This window comes from Protobothrops mucrosquamatus, unplaced genomic scaffold, assembly GCF_001527695.2.
Source record: "Protobothrops mucrosquamatus isolate PMUCROS unplaced genomic scaffold, P.Mucros_1.0 scaffold3523, whole genome shotgun sequence".
NCBI classification, from domain to species: Eukaryota; Metazoa; Chordata; class Lepidosauria; order Squamata; family Viperidae; genus Protobothrops; species Protobothrops mucrosquamatus.
Genome location: NW_015389492.1, coordinates 73945 through 95233, shown reverse-complemented (window position 1 = coordinate 95233; position 21289 = coordinate 73945). Strand labels below are relative to the sequence as shown.

At 47.4% G+C, this 21289-nt stretch overlaps 2 protein-coding genes across 2 annotated transcripts in view; one reads left to right on the top strand and one right to left on the bottom strand.

Moving 5' to 3' along the window:
* The window catches only part of SH3GL1 (SH3 domain containing GRB2 like 1, endophilin A2), an 8921-nt gene extending 2747 nt beyond the window's left edge, over nt 1-6174 (top strand). The window contains exons 2-5 of the mRNA XM_029286386.1: nt 745-903; nt 2273-2376; nt 3840-3967; nt 5975-6174. Coding sequence (XP_029142219.1) covers nt 745-903; nt 2273-2376; nt 3840-3967; nt 5975-6174 — 591 coding nt within the window. The remainder of the gene's footprint in view (nt 1-744; nt 904-2272; nt 2377-3839; nt 3968-5974) is intronic.
* Nucleotides 6175-11337: 5163 nt separating this feature from the next.
* MPND (MPN domain containing) overlaps nt 11338-21289 on the bottom strand; it is a 20040-nt gene continuing 10088 nt past the window's right edge. The window contains exons 7-12 of the mRNA XM_015827140.1: nt 19106-19182; nt 16166-16334; nt 14739-14809; nt 13069-13158; nt 12213-12305; nt 11338-11424 (exon numbers count right to left, since the gene is read on the bottom strand). Of these exons, the coding sequence (XP_015682626.1) occupies nt 11338-11424; nt 12213-12305; nt 13069-13158; nt 14739-14809; nt 16166-16334; nt 19106-19182 (587 nt within the window). The remainder of the gene's footprint in view (nt 11425-12212; nt 12306-13068; nt 13159-14738; nt 14810-16165; nt 16335-19105; nt 19183-21289) is intronic.

Here is a 21289-nt window from a genome sequence, read left to right as displayed (position 1 = left end):
AGTTAATTGGAAGATGTGAACCATGACCCCAAAATAGAGGCAGGGAAAAATGCTTGGAATGTATGCGTAACGGAAGAGAAGCCAGACCTAAGCATTTCCACCATGCTGTACTGACGTCTCTGTAACCTTAATAAATGCTTTTAGGAGAAAATATGCCTGAAAGTCCTTTTAAGTGTTTCGTTAATCAGACACATGACAACCTCACTATCAGGAAATTTCTCCTTATATTCCAGGTTGCTTCTCTCCTTGATTAGTTTCCACCCGTTGCTTCTTGTCCTGCCTTCAGGCGCTTTGGAGAATAGCTTGACTCCCTCTTCTTTGGGGCAGCCCCTGAGATATTGGAAGACCGCTATCCTGTCCCCCCTGGTCCTTCTCTTCATTAAACCAGACATAACCAATTCCATCAACCTTTCCTTGTGTGTTTTATATATATTATATTTGCCCGCAGAGAGCTGGACCGGTTGTGCAACGAAACTATTCCGTAAACGAGGTCATTAATGACATCTGCATAATATTAAGTAAATTATGTATGACCTAATATTATGCAGATGTCATCAATGACCTCCTTTGCGGAGTAGTTTCGTTTCCAATGTAACCGTTGCTTGTTAATAACCATTTAGTTGGGGAAGAGTTTCGCGTTCAAAAGTAGTTTAACTTGGAAAAGCCGAGCGTACCCCATCTCTACTTCTTTTTTTTTTAAACTATTTACTCCTCTTTTTCTCCTCCTTCCTCCCCCCCCAAAAGCACCACCTGAAAAAGTTAGAAGGGCGACGGTTGGATTTCGACTACAAAAAGAAGCGCCAAGGGAAAATTCCGGACGAGGAGTTGCGACAAGCGTTGGAAAAGTTTGAGGAGTCCAAGGAAGTGGCGGAGACGAGTATGCACAATCTTCTCGAGACGGACGTGAGTGTGTGCCTTGCGAGACACAAGACGGGAAACAAATGGAAGCGTAGGTTTGTCCCAGGTCGAAATCCTATACAGGAAGTCCTCACCTTACGACCACAATTTAATGCCAAAATTTCTGTGTCAACGCTGCTAACATTGGATGTTTTGACAACATACGGAGATGCAGCCATTTTCCTTCTTATGTTTTACTCTTAGAATTAGAGTTGGAATTAGATGATACTGGGGGGAGGAGGAGGAATGTGTATGGGAGTTAGTTAGACATAACAATATTGTAGTAGTGTGAGAACCAAGGTTTTTTGAAATAAGAGATGATAAGAAATGGCGGGTTGGAGAACTGGAGGGAAAGCCTGCATTTCAAACTAATTGGGGAATGTGATTTATGACTGTTAATTAGAGGAGGGGAATTGTGCTTTGATACTGTGTGCTGAGGGGAGGGGACTTCAGATTTTAGCTTTGTGTCATGGTTCCGACAGATGAAACTATTCAAAGAACTTCTGAGGCATTGTTTACCTTAAAGAATCTTTATTTTGAGTAGCATAGCATCGGCATGTACATAGCAAAGTCAAAATCACTGCAGTTGTTAAGTTAGTAACACGGTTGTTAAGTGAATCTGGCTTCCCCCTTTGACTTTACGTGTCAGAAGGTCGCAAAAGGGAATCATGTCACACACACACACTGGACACTGCCACCGTCATAAATATGAACCAGTTTCCGAATTTTGATCACGTGTCCGTGGCGACGCTGGAACGATCATAGGTGTGAAAAACGACCTTAAGTCCCTTCTTCCAGTGCCGTTGTAACTTTGAATGGTCATTAAGTGAACCGTTGCAAGTTGAGGACTGCCTGTATCTGGGTAAAACCAAATGTCCCTGTCCCATTTGGAAAGGATTAAGGGTGCAGAAAACGTGGAGAGATCATTGTGGCTGGTTCAACAAAGCGTGGTCAAAACTGTCTGTGAAAGGCAGGACAAGAAGAAGCAGCAGACGGAAACTAACCAAGGAGAGGAGCAACCTAGAGCTAAGGAGAAACTTCCTAACAGTTGGGACAATTAACCAGCGGAACAGCTTGCCACCAGAAGTTGTGGGTGCTCCATCGCTGGAGGTTTTTAAGGAGAGACTGGACAGCCACTTGTCTGGGATGGTATAGGTCAGGGGTAGGCAACCTTGGCTCTTTTATGACTCGTGGACTTCAACTCCCAGAATTCCTGAGCCAGTTGAAGTCCACAAGTCATAAAAGAGCCAAGGTTGTCTACCCCTGGTATAGGGTCTCCTGCCTGAGCAGGGGGCTGGACTAGAAGACCTCCAAGGTCCCTTCCAACTCTATTCTGATTTATTGAAATATAAATCTCCTTTGTCTTTTGCTACAGATCGAGCAAGTCAGCCAGCTTTCTGCTCTGGTGGATGCGCAACTCGATTACCACCGGCAAGCCGTGCAGATTCTGGACGAGTTGGCGGAGAAGCTGAAACGCAGGTCAGCTGGGTTCGAGGGGCTAGGCGGTCTCAAAGGTACTCCTCGACTTACAATTGTGACTTCCAACAGCACTGAAAAAAAAAGTAACTTATTACCCGTCTTTGCACTTGGGACCAGAATTTCTATGGCTAAGCAGAACGGTTGTTAAGTAAGACACACTCGATTTTACAGCCACTGTTGTTAGGCAAATCAGAGGCGAGCCTAAATCATGTGGTCATTAAACGAATCTGGCTTCCCCCGTTGACTTTGCTTGTCGCAAGCCGGCTGGGAAGGTCGCAAAATGGAGATCAGGTGATCCCAGGAGGTTGCCAAGCATCCAAATTTTGATCACTTTTCCAGGTGGGCAGGAGCTGGAGCAAGGAATGGGAGCTCACCCCATCCAGCAACGCTGGGTCTCAAACCCGACCTGTCAGCTCTCTGTCTTTACCCCGAGCCAGCGCATCCCCTATTCCAGGGGTAGGCAACCTGAGCTCTTTTATGACTCGTGGACTTCAACTCCCAGAATTCCTGAGCCAGCCATGCTGAGGGAAAAGGGAGAGGTTTCCAAGCTAGCACGAGTGGGAGGAGTGTGCCTGCACAGCGACGATAGAGCCCACGGGCTGCTACGATGCTAGCGCGAGGGGAGAGCGTGTGCGCACGGCGATGATACAGCCCACGGCCGCTGCAATGCTAGCGCGAGTGGGGGGAGTGTGTACGCACGGCGCCGATAGAGCCCACGGGCCGCTGCGATGCTAGCGCAAGTGGGAGTGTGCGCGCACGGCGATGATACAGCCCACCGGCTACTGCGATGCTAGCACGAGTGGGAGCGATGATAGAGCCCACGCGCCGCTACGATGCTAGCGCAAGTGGGAGGAGTGTCCGTTTGCAGCGCCGCTGCTCATAATGACGCTAGCTAGCGCCTGTATGATGCTCACGGTATCGCTAGCACTTGCGTGCCGCCGCAACGCTAGCATGAGTGGGGGGTGCACCTGCACACATGCATGTGCACTGGCCAGCCACTCAGGTGGCCCAGTGGCCAACAGCCCACGGCCCGGTAGGGGCCCACAGGTTGGGGACCTCTGGCTTCAAGTATGTCAGTTTTTCACACTTACGACCATTACCGCATCCCCAGGGTCACGTGATCAAAATCCAGACGCTTGGCAACTGACTCGTATTTATGACAGTTGCCAAGGGGTCATGTGATCCCCTTTTGCGGCCTTCCGACAAGCGAAGTCAAGGGGGGAAGCCAGATTCACTTAAGGACTGCACGATTCACTTAACAACCGCAGCGATTCACTTAACAACTGTGGCAAGTAAGGTCGTAACATGAGGCAAAACTCACTTGGGAACAGTCTCACTTTCAAAGCGGAAATTATAGGGCTAAATTGTGCTTGTAAGTCGAAGACCTATCTGGAATTTAACCGAGAGTTGAGTCCCCACCCAGCTGACAGTCCTCTGCGGTCTTTTTTCCTCCCTGGGTACAGAGTGCGAGACACCTCTTCGCGCCCCAAGCGGGAATATAAACCGAAGCCCAGAGAGCCCTACGAATTCGGAGAGAGCGGAGACCAGTCGAACGGTGGATTTTCCTGCAACCCAGCTCCCAAAGTCTCCGGTAAGGGCCGGTCGGACGCCGACCGAGTGCTCCCCGCAGTGACTAAAACGCGTTGCAAAACGGGAACTCTTTCTCCTAGTCTGCGCATTGCTTAGCGGGACCCGTTTTGAAGTCGATCAGTCGGGTCACTGAAGGGATAGTCGTAAATCGAGGATTCCCTTGTTCGTTTCGACCGACCGTCACCTGCAGAGATCTTTGTGCTTGTCTGCCAGCGAGCATGTCGGTTTTTATTTTATTCCATGTTTGTTTGTTTGTTTCCTTTTTTTTTTTTTTTTTTTGCAACCAGCTTCCTCCTCCTTCCGATCCGAAAAGCCATCCCGGACCCCCAGCAGGATATTTTGTGAGTGCTTCCCCCCCTCTCCCCCCAACTTTCTGCTTCCCCTTCCCCTCTCTTTCCTCTTTCCTGCATGCAGCACGAGACACCCCCCCCACACCCTCGCTTTCCCTCGTCCCGTTCCCTGCTTGCATGAACTGGTAGCTGCGGCTTCCGGTGTGCTGTGGTGGTGTCCATGGATCTTAGCAAATGCTCGGGGCCTCAAACAGAGTCAGGTTTCTAGTCCTTATGGCCGCAAAAGAGGCAGTTCCAAGAGAACCTTAGCTCAGGGTGGAACAGTTAAGTTCTTCTCTGAACTTGTTTATTTTCCTGCACGTGTTCCATTACTAGGATGGCCTAGGTCAGAGGTAGGCAACCTTGGCTCTTTGATGACTCGTGGACTCCAACTCCCAGAATTCCTGAGCCAGCCATGCTGAGGGGAAAGGGAGAGGTTTCCAAGCTGAGCCAGGCCGGCTCAGGAATTCTGGGAGTTGAAGTCCACGAGTCATAAAAGAGCCCAGGTTGCCTACCCCTGGCCTAGATCAGGGCTTTTCAACTTTTTCACCCATTGTACCACTTTTAGGATATGGCAACATCCGAGTACCACCAGTCGCCTAGCAAGGTGTCAAAAACTTGACCAAAAAAAAAAAAGGAAAAAAGTGATAAAGTGCAGGTAGTCCTAGATTTACAACAGTTCGCTTAGTGACTGTTTGAAGTTACAATGGCACTGAAAAAAGTGCCCCCCAAGCCACAGCTGAGCAAGACACCTGCCTGCCCGCCCAGCCGCGCTCTTCCTCCTGTCCGAGGTTTCCATTGTTGTGAGCATTTCTGTTGAGGATTGGCAGTGGGGGTGGGGTGGGGGGGTGTTTGGTATTTATTCCCCCCGTCTGCTGGGTGGTTGCAGCAAGTTTTGGCCACTTCACATGACCCTGGGACACTGTGACCGTCATAAATATGAATCAGTTGCCAAGCATCTGAATGTGAATCACAAGACCCTGGAGAGGCTGCAACATTCCAGCTGATTGGTGCTTCTTCAGGGCTCAGCAGAAGCCCCAGGATCAGCGCTGAGCTCCAGCTGGAGCCTGGCGCTGATCCTGGCGCTTCCACTGAGCCCCGGCCGCCCTGCAGCTCCAGCCGTCTCTCGCTCAGGCTTGTGTGGTGCTGCCGCCGGTCCAGCTCGTTCCCCTCCCCCACTACCACTTTTCTAGGATGGCCGCGTACCACCTGCCAGGTGCCAATGTACCACAGGTGGTACCCGTACCACTGGTTGAAAAGCCCTGATCTAGACCTAGCCGTTCCCAAATTCTGCAGCCGTTCTTCCTATGTCTCCGTCTCCAGGCCTTTGATCATCTTAGTTGCTCTTCTTTGCACTTTTTCCCAAAGTCTCAACATCTTTTTTTTTTGTAACGTGGTGACCCAAAACTGGATGCAGGATTCCTGAACCAGCCATGCTGGTTTTTTGTTCAGGGCTGTGGCGCTTTGAAAGCCCAGGGCCACCGGTCTTCACGAGCCAGCTGAGGGCACCCCTCCGTTTGAACTACAACTCCCAGCATTCCGTGTACTTCGACAGCCAATGGCTTGCCACCCTTTGTGGACTCGGGAGATGTCAATTGAGGCTGGGGAGGGGGGGTGGAAAGGGCACCTGTTGGCTAAGCTCTCCTCCTCTTCTCCCCTCCTCCTCCTCCCCCCTCCAGCCCCCCACATGGACCAGCCCTGCTGCAAGGCGCTGTACGACTTTGAGCCGGAGAACGACGGCGAGTTAGGCTTCAGAGAAGGCGACATCATCACGCTGACCAACCAAATCGACGAGAACTGGTACGAGGGCATGATCAACGGCCTGTCGGGCTTCTTCCCGCTCAACTACGTGGAGGTCCTCGTCCCGCTACCTCAGTGAAACGGCCGGCGGCCTTCTCCGTTGCTCTTCCGTCCTCCTTCCTCTTCCTCTTCCTCTTCCTCCCTTCCCGGATGACCCAGACGCAGCGGCCCCGGGAAGGGAGATGTCCTTCCTTACATTCCAGGGAATGAGAGGGTCTAGCTGACACTAATTTTGTGCCCTTCGGGGTGGGGTGGGGAAGCTTTTTTTTGGGGGAGAGAAAAAAAAAAGGTGCCAAGGGCCGGTCCCAGAGGCTGCAGTCAAGCCGGGCAGCTGGACCCCTGGCGGGCGGGGCGGGGCGGGGCCTAAGAAGCACCAAGAGGCTGCAACTGCTGGGAGCTGTCTTCTCCGGGTTGGTTCAGCCTTGTCCCTTTTGTGCGTGTCGGAACATCTCCCAGGACCACCAAGGAAGATGGTGGCTTGTTTAGAGAATAGAGGTCTGTGGGGATTGTGTGCGTGTGTGTGTGTGTGTGTGTGTGTTTGTGCTAGCTCCAGGCATTGCGCGGAGCGGCAATCACCTTTGATAAGAAAACCCACGGTCTGCCTTTCCACAGATGGGCTCCTCCACCGTCGTCAGGGCCCTTTTCTCCTTGTCCATGTTGTCCTTGAGCTTCTGGCCACCATTCTCAGAAATCCCTAGCCAGCATCGCCAGTCAGTTTCCAGGAATTGTCATCCAGACTCTCCGAAGGGTTAAGTCTGCGGGTGGTCGGAAGGACTCGGATCCAAAGTTTTCAGTGTTGTGATTCTTGGCGGCCCAACGCAGGCCGTACCTTTTGTAGAGCATTGTTCCCTCAGCGACACCAGTCCTGGGGTGGGAAAACCCACCTTCCGACTACGGGACCAGAGACTTATGGGGTGCCTGGATCCATAATTCATCCCCCAAGAGGCAAATTCATAGATAGCCCTTGGCCCACGCAGACGAAGCCATCTTGGTGTCCTTCAAAGCGTTCCAACACCCGTTGTCCTCTTGAAGGCACCCCATTAGATCCTCAGGGGACGCGTCCGTTCTCTTTTGAGCTGCTCAGGTTAAACTCCCCAACAAATCTGCCAACACTACAGACAAAACCAGGAAAGGTGGTTTAAGAGGGGGGGGGGCGTTCAATTCCCCGCCTTTGCTGGCTGGGGAATTCTGGGAGTTGTAGTCCCCCCCCCGTCTTGAAAGTGGCTAAGTTTGAGAAACATTGCCTTAAAAACCCCAGGATTGAACTGGGAGATTAGTCCTTTCTCCTTTGGGACCTACATCCTGCCGGATATCTGGGGGGGGGGGGAATTCCAGCTTTTTCTCTCTTCCTGGCCATTTAAAACTGGCCTTTTGTGTTTTCTCGCTGCAGGCAGCTGGGCTAAACTCCGCAAAGGCTAGTATTTTTTTTTTTCTGTGTCCCTTCCCGGGGCTGTGGGGGGTTAAGGGGGGAATAGAGTGGATTGCAAAACCTGTACTTGCCCCCCCCAGCAACAACCCAGTTGCCCCCCACAGTTTTTTCTAAGGCACTATTTGGGGTGGGGTCACCCCCTATCCTTTAAACAATTAAGCCCCCCCTGCTTCTCTTCCCATAAAGGGCTCTGTATCCTTTACAGAAATTTGAATCCAGAGCCCGGGCAGCTTAACTAAGAAGGGGCCAGTGCCGGCACCAGCTTTGGAAAAGAGGAATTAATGGGAGGTGGCGGAGAAATCAATAAAAATCAGTACTTTATAATGGGGTAATTCTTCCTGGCCTCCGACATGATCAGTTCCAGCTGTATTTCTTTCCCTTTCTCCACCCCTCGACCCGTTATGTGATTGCATACAGTCCTGAACGTATAAATGGATTTATCTTGTTTTAAAATTAGCATCTCCTCCCTGTGTGTCCAGCAGGGCTAATGGTCATCTTCAAGAGTCTCTCTCCAGACTTGGCCGTTTGAAGACCTGTGGACTTCAACTCCCAGAATTCCCATGAGAGGAGCATGGTTCAGAAGTGGCACCAGCCTCTACAGTCCTGGGGTGTGAAGATCCATCTTCCAACCACGGGACCAGAGACTTGTGGGGTGTCTGGATCCATAATTCATCCCACAGGATGGGAATCGTAGTCCACCACCTTGGCCCAAGCCGAAGAAACCATCTTGTTGGCCTTCAAATCCAGGGGTCTTCAAACTTGGCCCTTTTATGGCTTGTGGACTTCAACTCCCAGAATTCCTCAGCCAGGCACGCGTGCCTGGCTGAGGAATTCTGGGAGTTGAAGTCCAAAAGTCATAAACGGGCCAAGTTTGAAGACCCCTGCTTGTGGACTTCAACTCCCAGAATCCCTTAGCCAGGCACGCTGGCTGAGGAATTCTTGGAGTTGAAGTCCACAAGTCATAAACGGGCCAAGTTTGAAGACCCCTGCTTGTGGACTTCAACTCCCAGAATCCCTTAGCCAGGCACGCTGGCTGAGGAATTCTGGGAGTTGAAGTCCACAAGTCATAAAAGGGCCAAGTTTGAAGACCCCTCAGCACGCTGGCTGAGGAATTCTGGGAGTTGAAGTCCACAAGTCTTAACGTTGCCAACTTTGGGAGACCTCTGATCTTGTTTCACTGTTTCCTAAACAATTGCTTCTATATTTTTTTATCCCCTCCCATCTTAACTCAGTATAATCTTCGTACCACTTTCTCCCTCCCGTCGTTCTTTTTTTTTTTTTTTTCCCCTTCCCTCCGTTTTTTAACCAGTCCCGTAAATTCCTCTCTTCTCTGCCTTCTGTATCTCCCTGCCCATCTTCCATTCCCCATCAGGACCACTTGGGGGTGGGGGGGAAACAAAAAAATCAAACATCAAACCGGGAGTGGGACAAGGGGGAAAAAAACAACAAACATTTTGTAAATATCTAATCCGTTGAACTTCGTGGCTGTGTGCTGGGCATCTCTTTGCGTCAGATGGCATGAAAACTGTCCTTTGTATTTTTCTCAGTCTGGACAATTTTATTGGGGTATGGGGGGGGGGACAAACAAACAAACAAAAACAAACCCCCTTTCTTGTTTATGCATTTATTTTTGTTCTGGAATTAAATAAAAAAAAAACTTGTATCCTTGAAAATAAAAAAAGTATTAAATGGTTGAAAGGGGCATTCTGACTTATTTGGGGGAAGGGAGGGGCTAAAGAGTCTGCCTTATCCTTTTGCCCTAGCAAATCTTCTGGGAGAGACGCCCCCCCCCCTAATAATAATAATAATAAAGTTGGAAGGGACCTTGGAGGTCATCTAGTCCAGGGCTTTTCAACTTTTTCACCCATTGTACCACTTTTAGGGTATGGCTATATCCGAGTACCAACAGTCGCTTAGCAGGGTGTCAAAAACTTGATGACCAAAAAGAAAAAAGTGATAAAGTACAGGTAGTCCTTGACTTACAACAGTTCGCTTAGTGACTGTTCAAATTTACAGTGGCACTGAAAAAAGTGCCCCCCCAAGCCACAGCCGAGCAAGACACCTGCCTGCCCCCCCGGTGGCGCTCTTCCTCCTGTCCGAGGTTTTCATGGTTGTGAGCATTTCTGTTGAGGATTGGCAGCAGGGGTGGGGTGGGGGGGTGTTTGGTTTTTATTCCCCCCGTCTGCTGGGTGGTTGCAGCAGGTTTTGGTCACTTCACATGACCCTGGGACACTGTGACCGTCATAAATACGAATCAGTTGCCAAGCATCTGAATGTAAATCACAAGACCCTGGAGAGGCTGCAACATTCCAGGTGATCGGCGCTTCTTCTGGGCTCAGCAGAAGCGCCAGGATCAGCACTGAGCTCCAGCTGGAGCCTGGCACTGATCCTGGCACTTCCACTGAGCCCTGACAGTCCCGAAGAAACGCCGATCAGCTGGAAAGCGGCACTGATCCTGGCGCTTCCACTGAGCCCTGACAGCCCCGAAGAAGCCCCAATCAGCTGGAAAGCGGCACTGATCCTGGCACTTCCACTGAGCCCTGACAGCCCTGCAGCTCCAGCCGTCTCTCGCTCAGGGCTTGTGCGGTGCTGCCACCGGTTCAGCTCATTCCCCTCCCCCATTACCACTTTTCTAGGATGGCCGCGTACCACCTGCCAGGTGCCAATGTACCACAGGTGGTAGCCGTACCACTGGTTGAAAAGCCCTGTTCTAGTCCAACCCCCTGCTCAGGCAGGAAACCCTATACCATTTCAGACAAATGGCTGTCCAGTCTCTTCTTAAAAACTTCCAGTGTTGGAGCATTCACCGCTTCTGGAGGCAGGTTGTTCCACTGGTTAATTGTTCTCACTGTCAGGAAGTTTCTCCTTAGTTCCAGGTTGCTTCTCTCCTTGGTGAGTTTCCATCCGTTGCTTCTTGTCCTGCCTTTCAGTGCTTTGGAGGATAGCTTGACTCCCTCTTCTTTGTGGCAGGCCCTGAGATACTGGAACACAGCTATCATGTCCTCCCTCGTCCTTCTCTTCATTAAACTAGACATACCCAAATTCCAGCAACCGTTCCTTGTATGTTTTAGCCTCCAGACCTCTAATCTTCAATTGCATTCATCAATAACTTAATCAATTGGAGAAAAAGCTTGAAAAAGAAAAAAAAAGGATTTTTTTCCAACCTAGCATCTCTGCTTCTCTTCAGATGAATCTTTGCCTGTCAGTCAAACCTGGGTATCAATACTTTTTCCCTAAGAATGAGATTTAAAACATATTTTTTAATTTTCTTCCATGACCCATTATAATGGGATCTTGGTAGCCTTGCTTCCCCAGCCTGCCCTCTTTCAGATTATTATTATGTTTATTATTATGTTTTTATTTATTAAATTTATCAGCCGCCCATCCCGCCACAGGATAATTCTTGACCCATTGGCTCAAAATGCGTCACGTAAACATTTTCCTGGCCGACAAAACATTCCCAAACGAAGCTGGCAAGGCGAGCGACATCTCTGCTTGCCTTATGGAAAACGTAAGTTCCTAATGGTGCTAACTAAATCTCCCTCCAGGCTATGCTACTGAAGCTCTCGACTCGCCCGTCTGTAAAATGGGCGCGCCGATCTACTTGCTAACGCATCCAGGGGTGCTTCCACTTTTCCAGCCAGAGCGCCCAGAGGCCGAGCCCCAAACGGGATGATTTCAAACATTCGAAAGGGATCCACTTTGACCCTGTCCTTTTCCCCTCCCCGATGAATGTCACGGCCTGCAGTTCCGGATTCAAATCCTGCCTCGACCCATGTTTGTGTCTTCTGTATGAGTCCCGGACTCTCTTCGTCAGCTGCTGTGTTGGAGGGCTGCGTAGACCTGTTCCAGGATATGTCCGAAGCTTTGATCCTTGGGTGTCCTAGAAGCTAAGGAGCCCTGAGGACAAGATAAAAAGTAGAATTTTATTTTAAGATGGTTGATTCTCAAGCTCGGCGGCTGGAAGACGGGTGGACTTCAACTCCCAGAATTCCCCAGCCTGGCAAGGCTGGCTGAGGAATTCTGGGAGTTGAAGTCCACCCATCTTCGGCTGAGAATCGCTGCCTCAGAAATTGAGGATTCAATTCAGCAGGGTTTTGCTCTCCGGTCGTCCGTGTAAAAAACAGAGTGTAAGTCACTTTTTTTCAGCACCGTTGTAACTTTGAACGGTCACTAAAAGGACTGTTGTAAGTCGGGGATGACCGGTATTGCTTTTGGCCAGGGGTCCTCAAACTTGGCCACTTTAAGACTTGGGGACTTCAACTCCCAGAATTCCCCAGCCAGCAACGAAATCCACCGATCTTAAAGCCTGCTGGGTGGGGAATTCTGGGAGTGCAACAAATAATTCCAGTTGAAAAATATGTCTAAGTAATGAAGAATTGGGAGAGCCGAACAGAGGAAGAACCCTCGGCTAAGGCATTCTTGGCTGCCAGTTGTCACAAGAAGATACATCCTTCCTTCCTTCCTTCCTTCCTTCCTTTCTCCCTCTCTTTTTCTTTTTCTTCTTTCCTTTCCCTTCCTTCCTTCCTTCCCCTTTCTTCCTTCCTTCCTTTCTCTCTTTCTTTTTTCTTTTTCCTCCTTCCTTCTTTCCTTTCCCTTCCTTCCTTTCCTTTCCCTTCTTTCCTTCCTTCCTTCCTTCCTTCCTTCCTTTCCCTTCCTTCCTTCCTTCCTCTCTCTCTGAGTCTTACCTTGAGTTTATCCAGGTAGGTCTGCTCCTGGCTCCACGCGTCCTGAAACTTCACCATGTCAGGTGCCCCTTTGTAGAACTCCACCAGCAGCATCTGGAAGCCGGTGAGAAAACGGTCAGTGGAAGGAAAAGGACACGATGACCTGCCCTCGCTAGGCGAGTTGCGGGCAGTCCTCGACTTAACGACCGTTCAGAGTTCCGACGGGCCTCCCCACTGCTACTTATGACCTGGTTTTGAAGCTCTGGCAGCCACCCACCAGCCCCATCCCTGCGGCTGTGGGATTGAATTTTGGGCACATGGCAACCGGCCCACATTGGCCGCCATTTGCAATGTCCCATAGTCATGTGACCGTAATTTAGGGTTTTGGGGTTTTTTTGCTGAAAAGTGGCATTGACTTCCAGCTTACGATGAAAAACACCCATTAGGTAGAATGGGTTCACTTAACGACCGTCACAGGGTGACAGGGACCAGCATGACTTAATGCTGGCTGGGGAATTCTGGAAGTTGAAGTCGGCTGGTCTTAAAAGGGGTCAAGCTTGAGAAATCCATGGGGGCCAGCAGTCCTTATGAGATATCTCTCTCTCTCTCTCTCTCTCTCTCTCTCTCTCTCTCTCTCTCTCTCTCTCTCTCTCTCTCTCTCTCTCTCTCTCTCTCTCTCTCTCTCTCTCTCTCTCTCTCTCTCCCTCTCCCTCTCCCTCTCTCTCTCTCTCTCTCTCTCTCACACACACACACACACACACCTGTAAATTTACTTTCTGTGACCCCATGACCTTTCTTTACATCAGAACACTGATGTGCTTGGGTCAGGGTGCCACCAAATGGCCCTGCTGTAAGACAATTCGGAGAAACAGGATACCATTTCGTGGAGAACGTCGTTCGTTAAAAATCCATCCTGGATGTAGGTGACTTCAACCTCCATGGGGATGCCGTAATCATAGGGTCTTTGCTGGGAAAGGAAAAAGGAGAAGGGAGGGAGGGAGGGAGGGAGGAAAAAGAAATGAAAGAGAAAGAAAGAAAGAAAGAAAGAAAGAAAGAAAGAAAGAAAGAAAGAAAAAAGAGAGAGAGAAAGAAAGAAAGAAAGAAAGAAAGAAAGAAAGAAAGAAAGAGAAAAAGAAAGCAGGAAGGAAGGAAAGAAGGAAGGAAGGAAGGAAGGAAGGAAGGAAATTTTGAGTCCCTGTGTTTAGGCATGTGCACACAATGAAAATTATCCGGAAGACTGGAGCCTTGCCTATGAACAGCCCTTCTCTGTTTTCATTAATTATTTCTTTTATTTATTAAATAGATGCCTATGACTGCCCAACTCATGCACAGTGAGAGGCCTACGACCTTAAAAATCCACACTATCAAACGTCCAGAATCCCCACCCTCTTAACAGGTAGTTCATAGAATCATAGTCATAGAATCATAGTGAAAGAATCATATAGAATCATGGAATTATAGAATTATAGTCATAGAATGAAAGAATGATAGAATCATAGTCATAGAATCACAGAGTCTAGAATCATAGTCATAAAAATCATAGAATCAGTCATAGAATCATAGTCGGAATCATAGTCTAGATTTAGAATTATAGGCATAGAATCATATACTCAGTCATAGAATCATAGAGTCTAGATTAGAATCATAGTCATAAAATCACAGAATCATAGAGCCATAGAATCCTAGAGTCACAGAACCATAGAATCCTAGGGACCTTGGAAGGGACCTTGGAGGTCTTCTAATCCAACTTTACAAGGCCTTGGTAAGGCCACACTTGGAATCCTGCATCCAGTTTTGGTCACCACAATGTAAAAAAGATGCTGAGACTCTAGAAAGAGTTCAGAGAAGAGCAACAAATGATTAGGGGGCTGGAGGCTAAAACATACAAGGAACGGTTGTTGGAATTGGGGTATGTCTAGTTTAATGAAGAGAAGGACGAGCGAGGACAGGATAGCAGTCTTCCAGTATCTCAGGGGCTGCCCCAAAGAAGAGGGAGTCAAGCTATTCTCCAAGGTGCCTGAAGGCAGGACAAGAAGCAACAGATGGAAACTCATCAAGGAGAGAAGCAACCTAGAATATAAGGAGAAACTTCCTGACAGTGAGAACAATTAACCAGTGGAACAACCTGCCTCCAGAAGCAGTGAATGCTCCAACACTGGAAGTTTTTAAGAAGAGACTGGACAGCCATTTGTCCGAAATGGTGTAGGGTTTCTTGCCTGAGCAGGGGGTTGGACTAGATGACCTCCAAGGTCCCTTCCAACTTTATCATCATTATTATTATTATTATAACCCCTTGCCCCTAGACTGGAGATCTTATTGCAAACTGGACAAATGGACCTTCTTTTTCTTTTTCAAGACCCTGGAACACTTCCCTGTGGTTCCCAGGCTCTCTGCCGCTCTTCTTGAGTCAGTCAAACATCCACACATAGTTCTTAAAGCAGAAAAAGGCTGAATTATCTCGTTGATCCTCCCAGTTGAGACCCTTCAAGGCTGCCAGCACTTCAAGCAACCCAGCCAATCCTCGGTGGCCGGGACGTTCGTGCTTACCTCCGGGGGTGGCATCACCCAGAAGGGGGAGATCTTGGACTCTACACCTTGATTGCCGTGGTAGTAAGGACCTGGTGGGACAGGAATAAAAAAAAAATGCTTGGATGAGCAGTCAGACGTTCCAGGCCTCATTTGGGACTGCAGACACGGCCCTCTTCCTTGTTCCCGTGGGTGACAAAAGAACAACAGGTAGTTCTCGACTTACAGCCATTGTCAAAATCTAGGCACTTGGTCACTGATATGTATTTGTGATGGTCGCAGTGTTCCTAGGTCAGATTATCCCGGTTTGCGACCTTCCGACACGCAAAGTCAACGGGGAAGGCAGATTACCAACAGAAATGTTGGGCTCAATTGTGGACATACGTTGAGGACTACCTGTGAGTTCTAGTCCCGCCTTAGGCATGAAAGCCGGCTGGGTGGCTTTAGACCAATCACCAGAAGACGGTAAATTCTAGTCCCGCTCTAGGCATGAAAGCCGGCTGGGTGACATTCGGCCAATCACCAGGAGACGGTGAGTTCTAGTCCTGCCTTCGGCATGAAAACCAGCTGGGTGAGTTCGGGCCAGTCTCTGCCTCTCAGCCCACCCCACCCCCACAGGGACCAATCACCAGGAGACTGTGAGTTCTAGTCCTACCTTACACATGAAAGCCAGCTGGGTGACTTTAGACCAATCACCAGGAGACGGTAAGTTCTAGTCCCACCTTAGGCATGAAAGCTGTCTGGGTCACTTTAGACCAATCACCAGGAGACTGGGAGTTCTAATCCCGCCGTAGGCATGAAAGCCAGGCTGGGTGACTTTAGACGAATCACCAGGAGACTGGGAGTTCTAGTCCCGCCTTAGGCATGAAAACCAGCTGGGTGACTTTGGGCCAGTCTCTCCCTCTCAGCCCAACCCACCCCCACAGAGTTGTCGTCGTGGGGAAAATAGGAGTGGGAAGATGCATTGAATACGTTCGCAGCCTTAAGCTATCGGTAAAAATAAAGGCGGCCAGATACAAATCTATATAAATAAAAATGTAAATGTTCATTTGTTCAAAATCTTAAATCTCCAAAAGTTCTTCACCGATTGCTTTGAAATTTTGATCCAACGTTGCATTCGAATACGCACGTGTTTTTATATGCCTATATTATATAGATGTCACACCTGTGACAGGTAAAAACATGCTTTTTTGAAAAACAGCGCCATCTGTTGGACGTAAAAGCAATGCACGCTTTTACCAGACTGAGCCACAGCAACGCGTGTCTGGGGACAGCTAGTAGATAAATAAATTAGTTTAGTTTCTTCTTACGGGAGACAAATAATGCCCTGGATCCTCCTGTTTTCTGCCTCCAGAGCTCCCCAAAGCCGGCAGATTTTCAGAAACCCCAATTGCAAGAGGAACAAGGAACAAGAAAAGCCCGAACAGACGCCCAGTTTTGCAACCTACCACAAATGAGCGCCAGGCACGGCTGGAAGCTGTTGCTGGTTCCCTGGAGCTTTAGCTGGTAGTCCATCTGCATGTCGATGTCTTGTAGGGAAGGCAGAGGGTGGCTGAACGGGTGGCTGTGATACCAGCCCACCAGCGACAGCCCCCGCAGGAAGAGGTTTTGGCAGATCTGGAAAGGACCAATCGCCAGGAGACGGTGAGTTCTAGTTCCGCCTTAGGGGTGACAGCCGGCTGGGTGACTTTGGGCCAATCACCCAGAGACAGTGAGTTCTAGTTCCACCTTAAGTGTGACAGCCAGCTAGGTGACTTTGGGTCTATCACCAGGAGACAGTGAGTTCTAGTCCCGCCTTAGTCATAAAAGCTGACTGGGTGACTTTGGGCCAATCACCAGGAGACGGTGAGTTCTAGTCCCGCCTTAGGCATGAAAACCGGCTGGGTGCCTTTGCGCCAATCACCAGGAGATGGTGAGTTCTAGTTCTGCCTTAGGCATGAAAGCCGGCTGGGTGACTTTTGGCCAATCACCAGGAGGCTGTGAATTCTAATCCTACCTCAGACATGAAAGCCACCTGGATGATTTTGGGCCCCTCCCCCTCTCCCACCTCACAAGGCTGTTGTGGTGGGGAAAATAGGAAGAGGAAGATGTGTTGGCAACGTTCCCCGCCTTGAGTTATTTGTAAAAAATAATAAAATTAAATAAATATATTTAAATTAGCTTCTTCTTATGGGGGCACAGATAAGACAGTATTTGCTTTGTTTTGTAGCTTCGCTTCGCTTTAAAATGGCCCTTTATTCTCCTCTAGTTTGCCTTTTGGCATCCAAAGCTCCTCCCAGCTGCCTGTTTCCTCTTTCTGGCATTATCCACTTCAATTAAACTAAACTTTAGCCGCATCGGCATCATACATTTAACTCGGTTAGTACAGCAACCCGTTTTTCTGGCATGGTACAAAACCTTGACCCATTTAAAAAAAAAAAATCCAAATGGCTTAGAGACTGATTGACCAGGCGCTTCAGTTGTTAAATGAATTACTACAGTTGTTAAGTTAATAACATGTGCTTCCCTGCTTAACAGAGTCACAACCGTCATAAACACAGGCAACCGTCATAAACACGAGCCAGTTGCCAAGCCTCCAAGTTTTGATCACCTGACCGTGAGGGACGGTGCCAACAGTCGTAAAGGTGAAAAATGGTCCTAAGTCCCTTTTTTCAGTGCCGTTGCAACTTTGAATGGTCACTAAACGAATATCTGTAGAGGAGTACAGGAACAATCTGCCTCCAGAAGCGGTGAATGCTCCAACACTGGAAGATTTTAAGAAGAGACTGGACAGCCATTTGTCTGAAATGGAACAGGGTTTCCTGCCTGAGCAGGGGGTTGGACTAGATGACCTCCACGGTCCCTTCCAACTCTGTTATTCTATTCTATTCTATTTTCTATTCTATTATATTCTGTAATTATATTCTGTAATTCTATTCTATTCTATCCTGTAATTCTATTCTGTAATTCTATTCTATTCCATTCTATTCTATTATTATTTTGTTATTCTATTCTATTCTATTCTATTCTATTCTATTCTATTCTATTCTATTCTATTCTATTCTATTCTGTAATTATATTTTGTAATTCTATTATATTCTGTAATTCTGTTCTATTCTATTCTATCCTGTAATTCTATTCTGTAATTCTATTCTATTCTATTCTATTCTATTCTGTTCCATTCCGTTCCATTCCATTCCATTCCATTCTATTCTATTCTATTCTATTCTATTCTATTCTATTCTATTCTATTCTATTCTATTCTATTATTATTCTATTCTATTCTATTCTATTCTGTAATTCTATTCTATTCTATTCTATTCTATTCTATTCTATTCTATTCTATTCTATTCTATTCTATTCTATTCTATCCTGTAATTCTATCCTGTAATTCTATCCTGTAATTCTATTCTATTCCGTTCCGTTCCATTCCATTCTATTCTATTCTATTCTCCTTCTGTATTCTATTCTATTTTCTATTCTATTTTATTATATTCTATTCTATTTTCTATTCTATATGACCTCCAAATCTCTTCCAACTTTATTATTGTTATTATTATTGCTCATATGTATCTTAAATCACCGGTTAAGGTGTTAGACTACACCGCCCATCATCCACGCAGACCAACCATGCTAGCTAGAGCTGATGTGGAAGAGTCCAGCAACCATGGTGGAACAATGGATTGACTCATTATAACTCCAGCTGTCCTCAAACTCCAGATGAGGGGATTTCATCTCCCAGAATTCTCTGCGGTGGCTGGGGAATTCTGGGAGTGGAAAACTCACCCTATAAACCCACGTAAAGCATTTTCATTTCTTATAAGTGTGCAAATTGGTATTAATAATGACCCTTTCTCTGCCATTGAGGCGATGTTGACCCTTGGCAGCTGCGTAGACCAATTAATAAAATATTATAAGCAATTCAAGTGGTCCTTGACTTACGACCACTTGTTTAACAACCATTCAAAATTACAACAGTGCTAAAAAAGCGACTTACAACCGGTCCTCTTACTTACGACCATTGCAGCATTCCCCTACTCACACGATCGCCATCTGGATGCTTAGCAACCAGCTCACATTTACGACGACTGCAGCATCCCGGCATTAAGCGAACACCACCTGTGACTTTCCCAGCTGGCTCCCCACAAGCAAAGTCACCAGAGAAGACCACACAAACTGTGACCACATGATGCCTCATTTAACGACCGCATCGCTTCAACAGTGAATTCTCGGATCCCAATTGTGGTCGTAAGTTGAGGACTTCCTGTATACTGTTTCAAAATGCACATTATGATCATGATTATTGGAAACTGCCATAGCATTGCTTTAAAAGTGGAAGCGATCTTTCCAAACGATTTTTTCCCAAGGGGCCAAGGAGATTCCTGTGTCACTTCCATCCATCGCCTCACCTCTTCTTCCACAATGGCTGCCAACTCTCCATCTCCGAGTCGTGACCGGCAAGGGAACGCCCGCAGCACCGTCAGCACTGGAACACAACACAGTCACAAGATTATGGTTAAGCAACGGATTTTCTCCCATTTTGTTAATTTGCAACATTATACATCAACCAGAGTCAAAATAGGATATGTAGAGAGTAGGAATCTCCAAACGTGGCAACTTCAAGACTTGTGGACTTCAACTCCCAGAATTCTGGGAGTTGAAGTCCACAAGGGAATTCTGGGTATCGAAGTCCACAAGGGATTTCTGGGAATTGAAGTCCACCCATCTTAAAGCATGCTGGCTGAGGAATTCTGGGAGTTGAAGTCCACCCATCTTAAAGTTGTCAAGGTTAGGAAACACTGTATAACTTATCATTGCATGTTCTCATCGTGTTCTCTACAGTATGATATTCTGTGTTGGGATACCAGGAATGACATTACTGCTTCATGACTTTTTATATGATTTAAAAAAGATGTATGTAATTTAGTGCCTTGCAGAGGTGAGTCCAAATATAAATGCAGAGAAGAGCAACAAAGATGATCAGGGGACTGGAGGCTAAAACATATAAGGAACGGTTGCTGGAATTGGATATGTCTAGTTTAATGAAGAGAAGGACAAGGGGGGACTTGATAGCAGCGTTCCAATATCTCAGGGGCTGCCCCCAAAGAAGAGGGAGTCAAGCTGTTCTCCAAAGCGCCTGAAGGCAGGACAAGAAGCAACGGGTGGAAACTAACCAAGGAGAGAAGCAACCTGGAACTAAGGAGAAACTTTCCTGACAGTGAGAACAATTAACCAGTGGAACAGCTTGCCTCCAGAAGTTGTGAATGCTCCAACACTGGAAGTTTTTAAGATTGGACAATCATTTGTCTGAAATGGTATAGGGTTTCCTGCCTGAGGGGGTTGGACTAGAAGACCTCCAAGGTCCCTTCCAACTCTGTTATTCTATTCTATTCTATTCTATTCTATTCTATTCTATTCTATTCTATTCTATTCTATTCCATTCCATTCCATTCCATTCTATCCCATCCCATCCCATCCCTTTCTAAATAAAATGTTACATTGCTGTTAAAACAAGAAACTAGTCATTGCTAGTGTAACTGCACTTATTGTGTTACGTACAGTAATTTTATTTATTTCAAGGACAAGGCACCGATTGTGGGGTTCATTTTATTGACGGATCAGCCAAAGGCCACAATAAAACCTCATTCATTCGTTCTTTTCTTTAAACCACAAAAGCAGTTTGCATATTGCGACTGGCAGAATAGTCCAGCCTTTTCTTATAAATATGAAAAATTGAAACCGTACTGACTGTGTTAAGCTATTTGGTATTTATTTTCGGGATAAGAGTGTGGCTGTGGGTTTTAATGTATTCATTCATTGGCCAAAAGTCATAATAACCGTTCATTCATTCTTTTTTTTTTCAAAAGCTGCCTTTCAGCCACCAATAAAGTTGTATTTTGTGGCTGCCGGAAAAGTTCAGTGTTTCCTTATCAAGGCCAGAAATTAAATCCGGACGATCTCGGTGCCAAATTAGAATCAAAGAGTTGGAAAGACCTCAAAGCTTTTTCCACTCCAGATTCTTGCTGGGGGCAGGAAATACTGACAGCCACTTGAATTTTGCTTTTGTAGAGCTTCCTTGCTCTCTTTAGTAGTATTTCTTTACGTATCTTTAAATGTGGAAGTCAAGCAATATTCAGAATATACAAATTTGCTTTCTGCTAGCTCCTAGTGATGGATTTTTATCTTCCTGGGCTCCAAGATCACCGCAGATGGGGACTGCAGCCAAGAAATTAGAAGACGCTTGCTCCTGGGGAGGAAAGATCTAGACAGCACACTAAAAAGCAGACACATCACCCTGCCAACAAAAGTGCGTATAGTCAAGGCCATGGTTTTCCCAGCTGCAACGTATGGCTGTGAAAGTTGGAACATAAGAAAGGCTGAGCGCCAAAGAATGGAGGCCTTTGAACTCTGGTGCTGGAGAAGACTCCTGCGAGTCCCCTGGACTGCAAGGCGATCCAACCGGTCAGTCCTGGAGGAGATCAACCCCGACTGCTCTTTAGAAGGCCAGATCCTGAAGTTGAAACTCAAGTACTTTGGCCACCTAATGAGAAGGAAGGACTCCCTGGAGAAGAGCCTGATGCTGGGAAAGATGG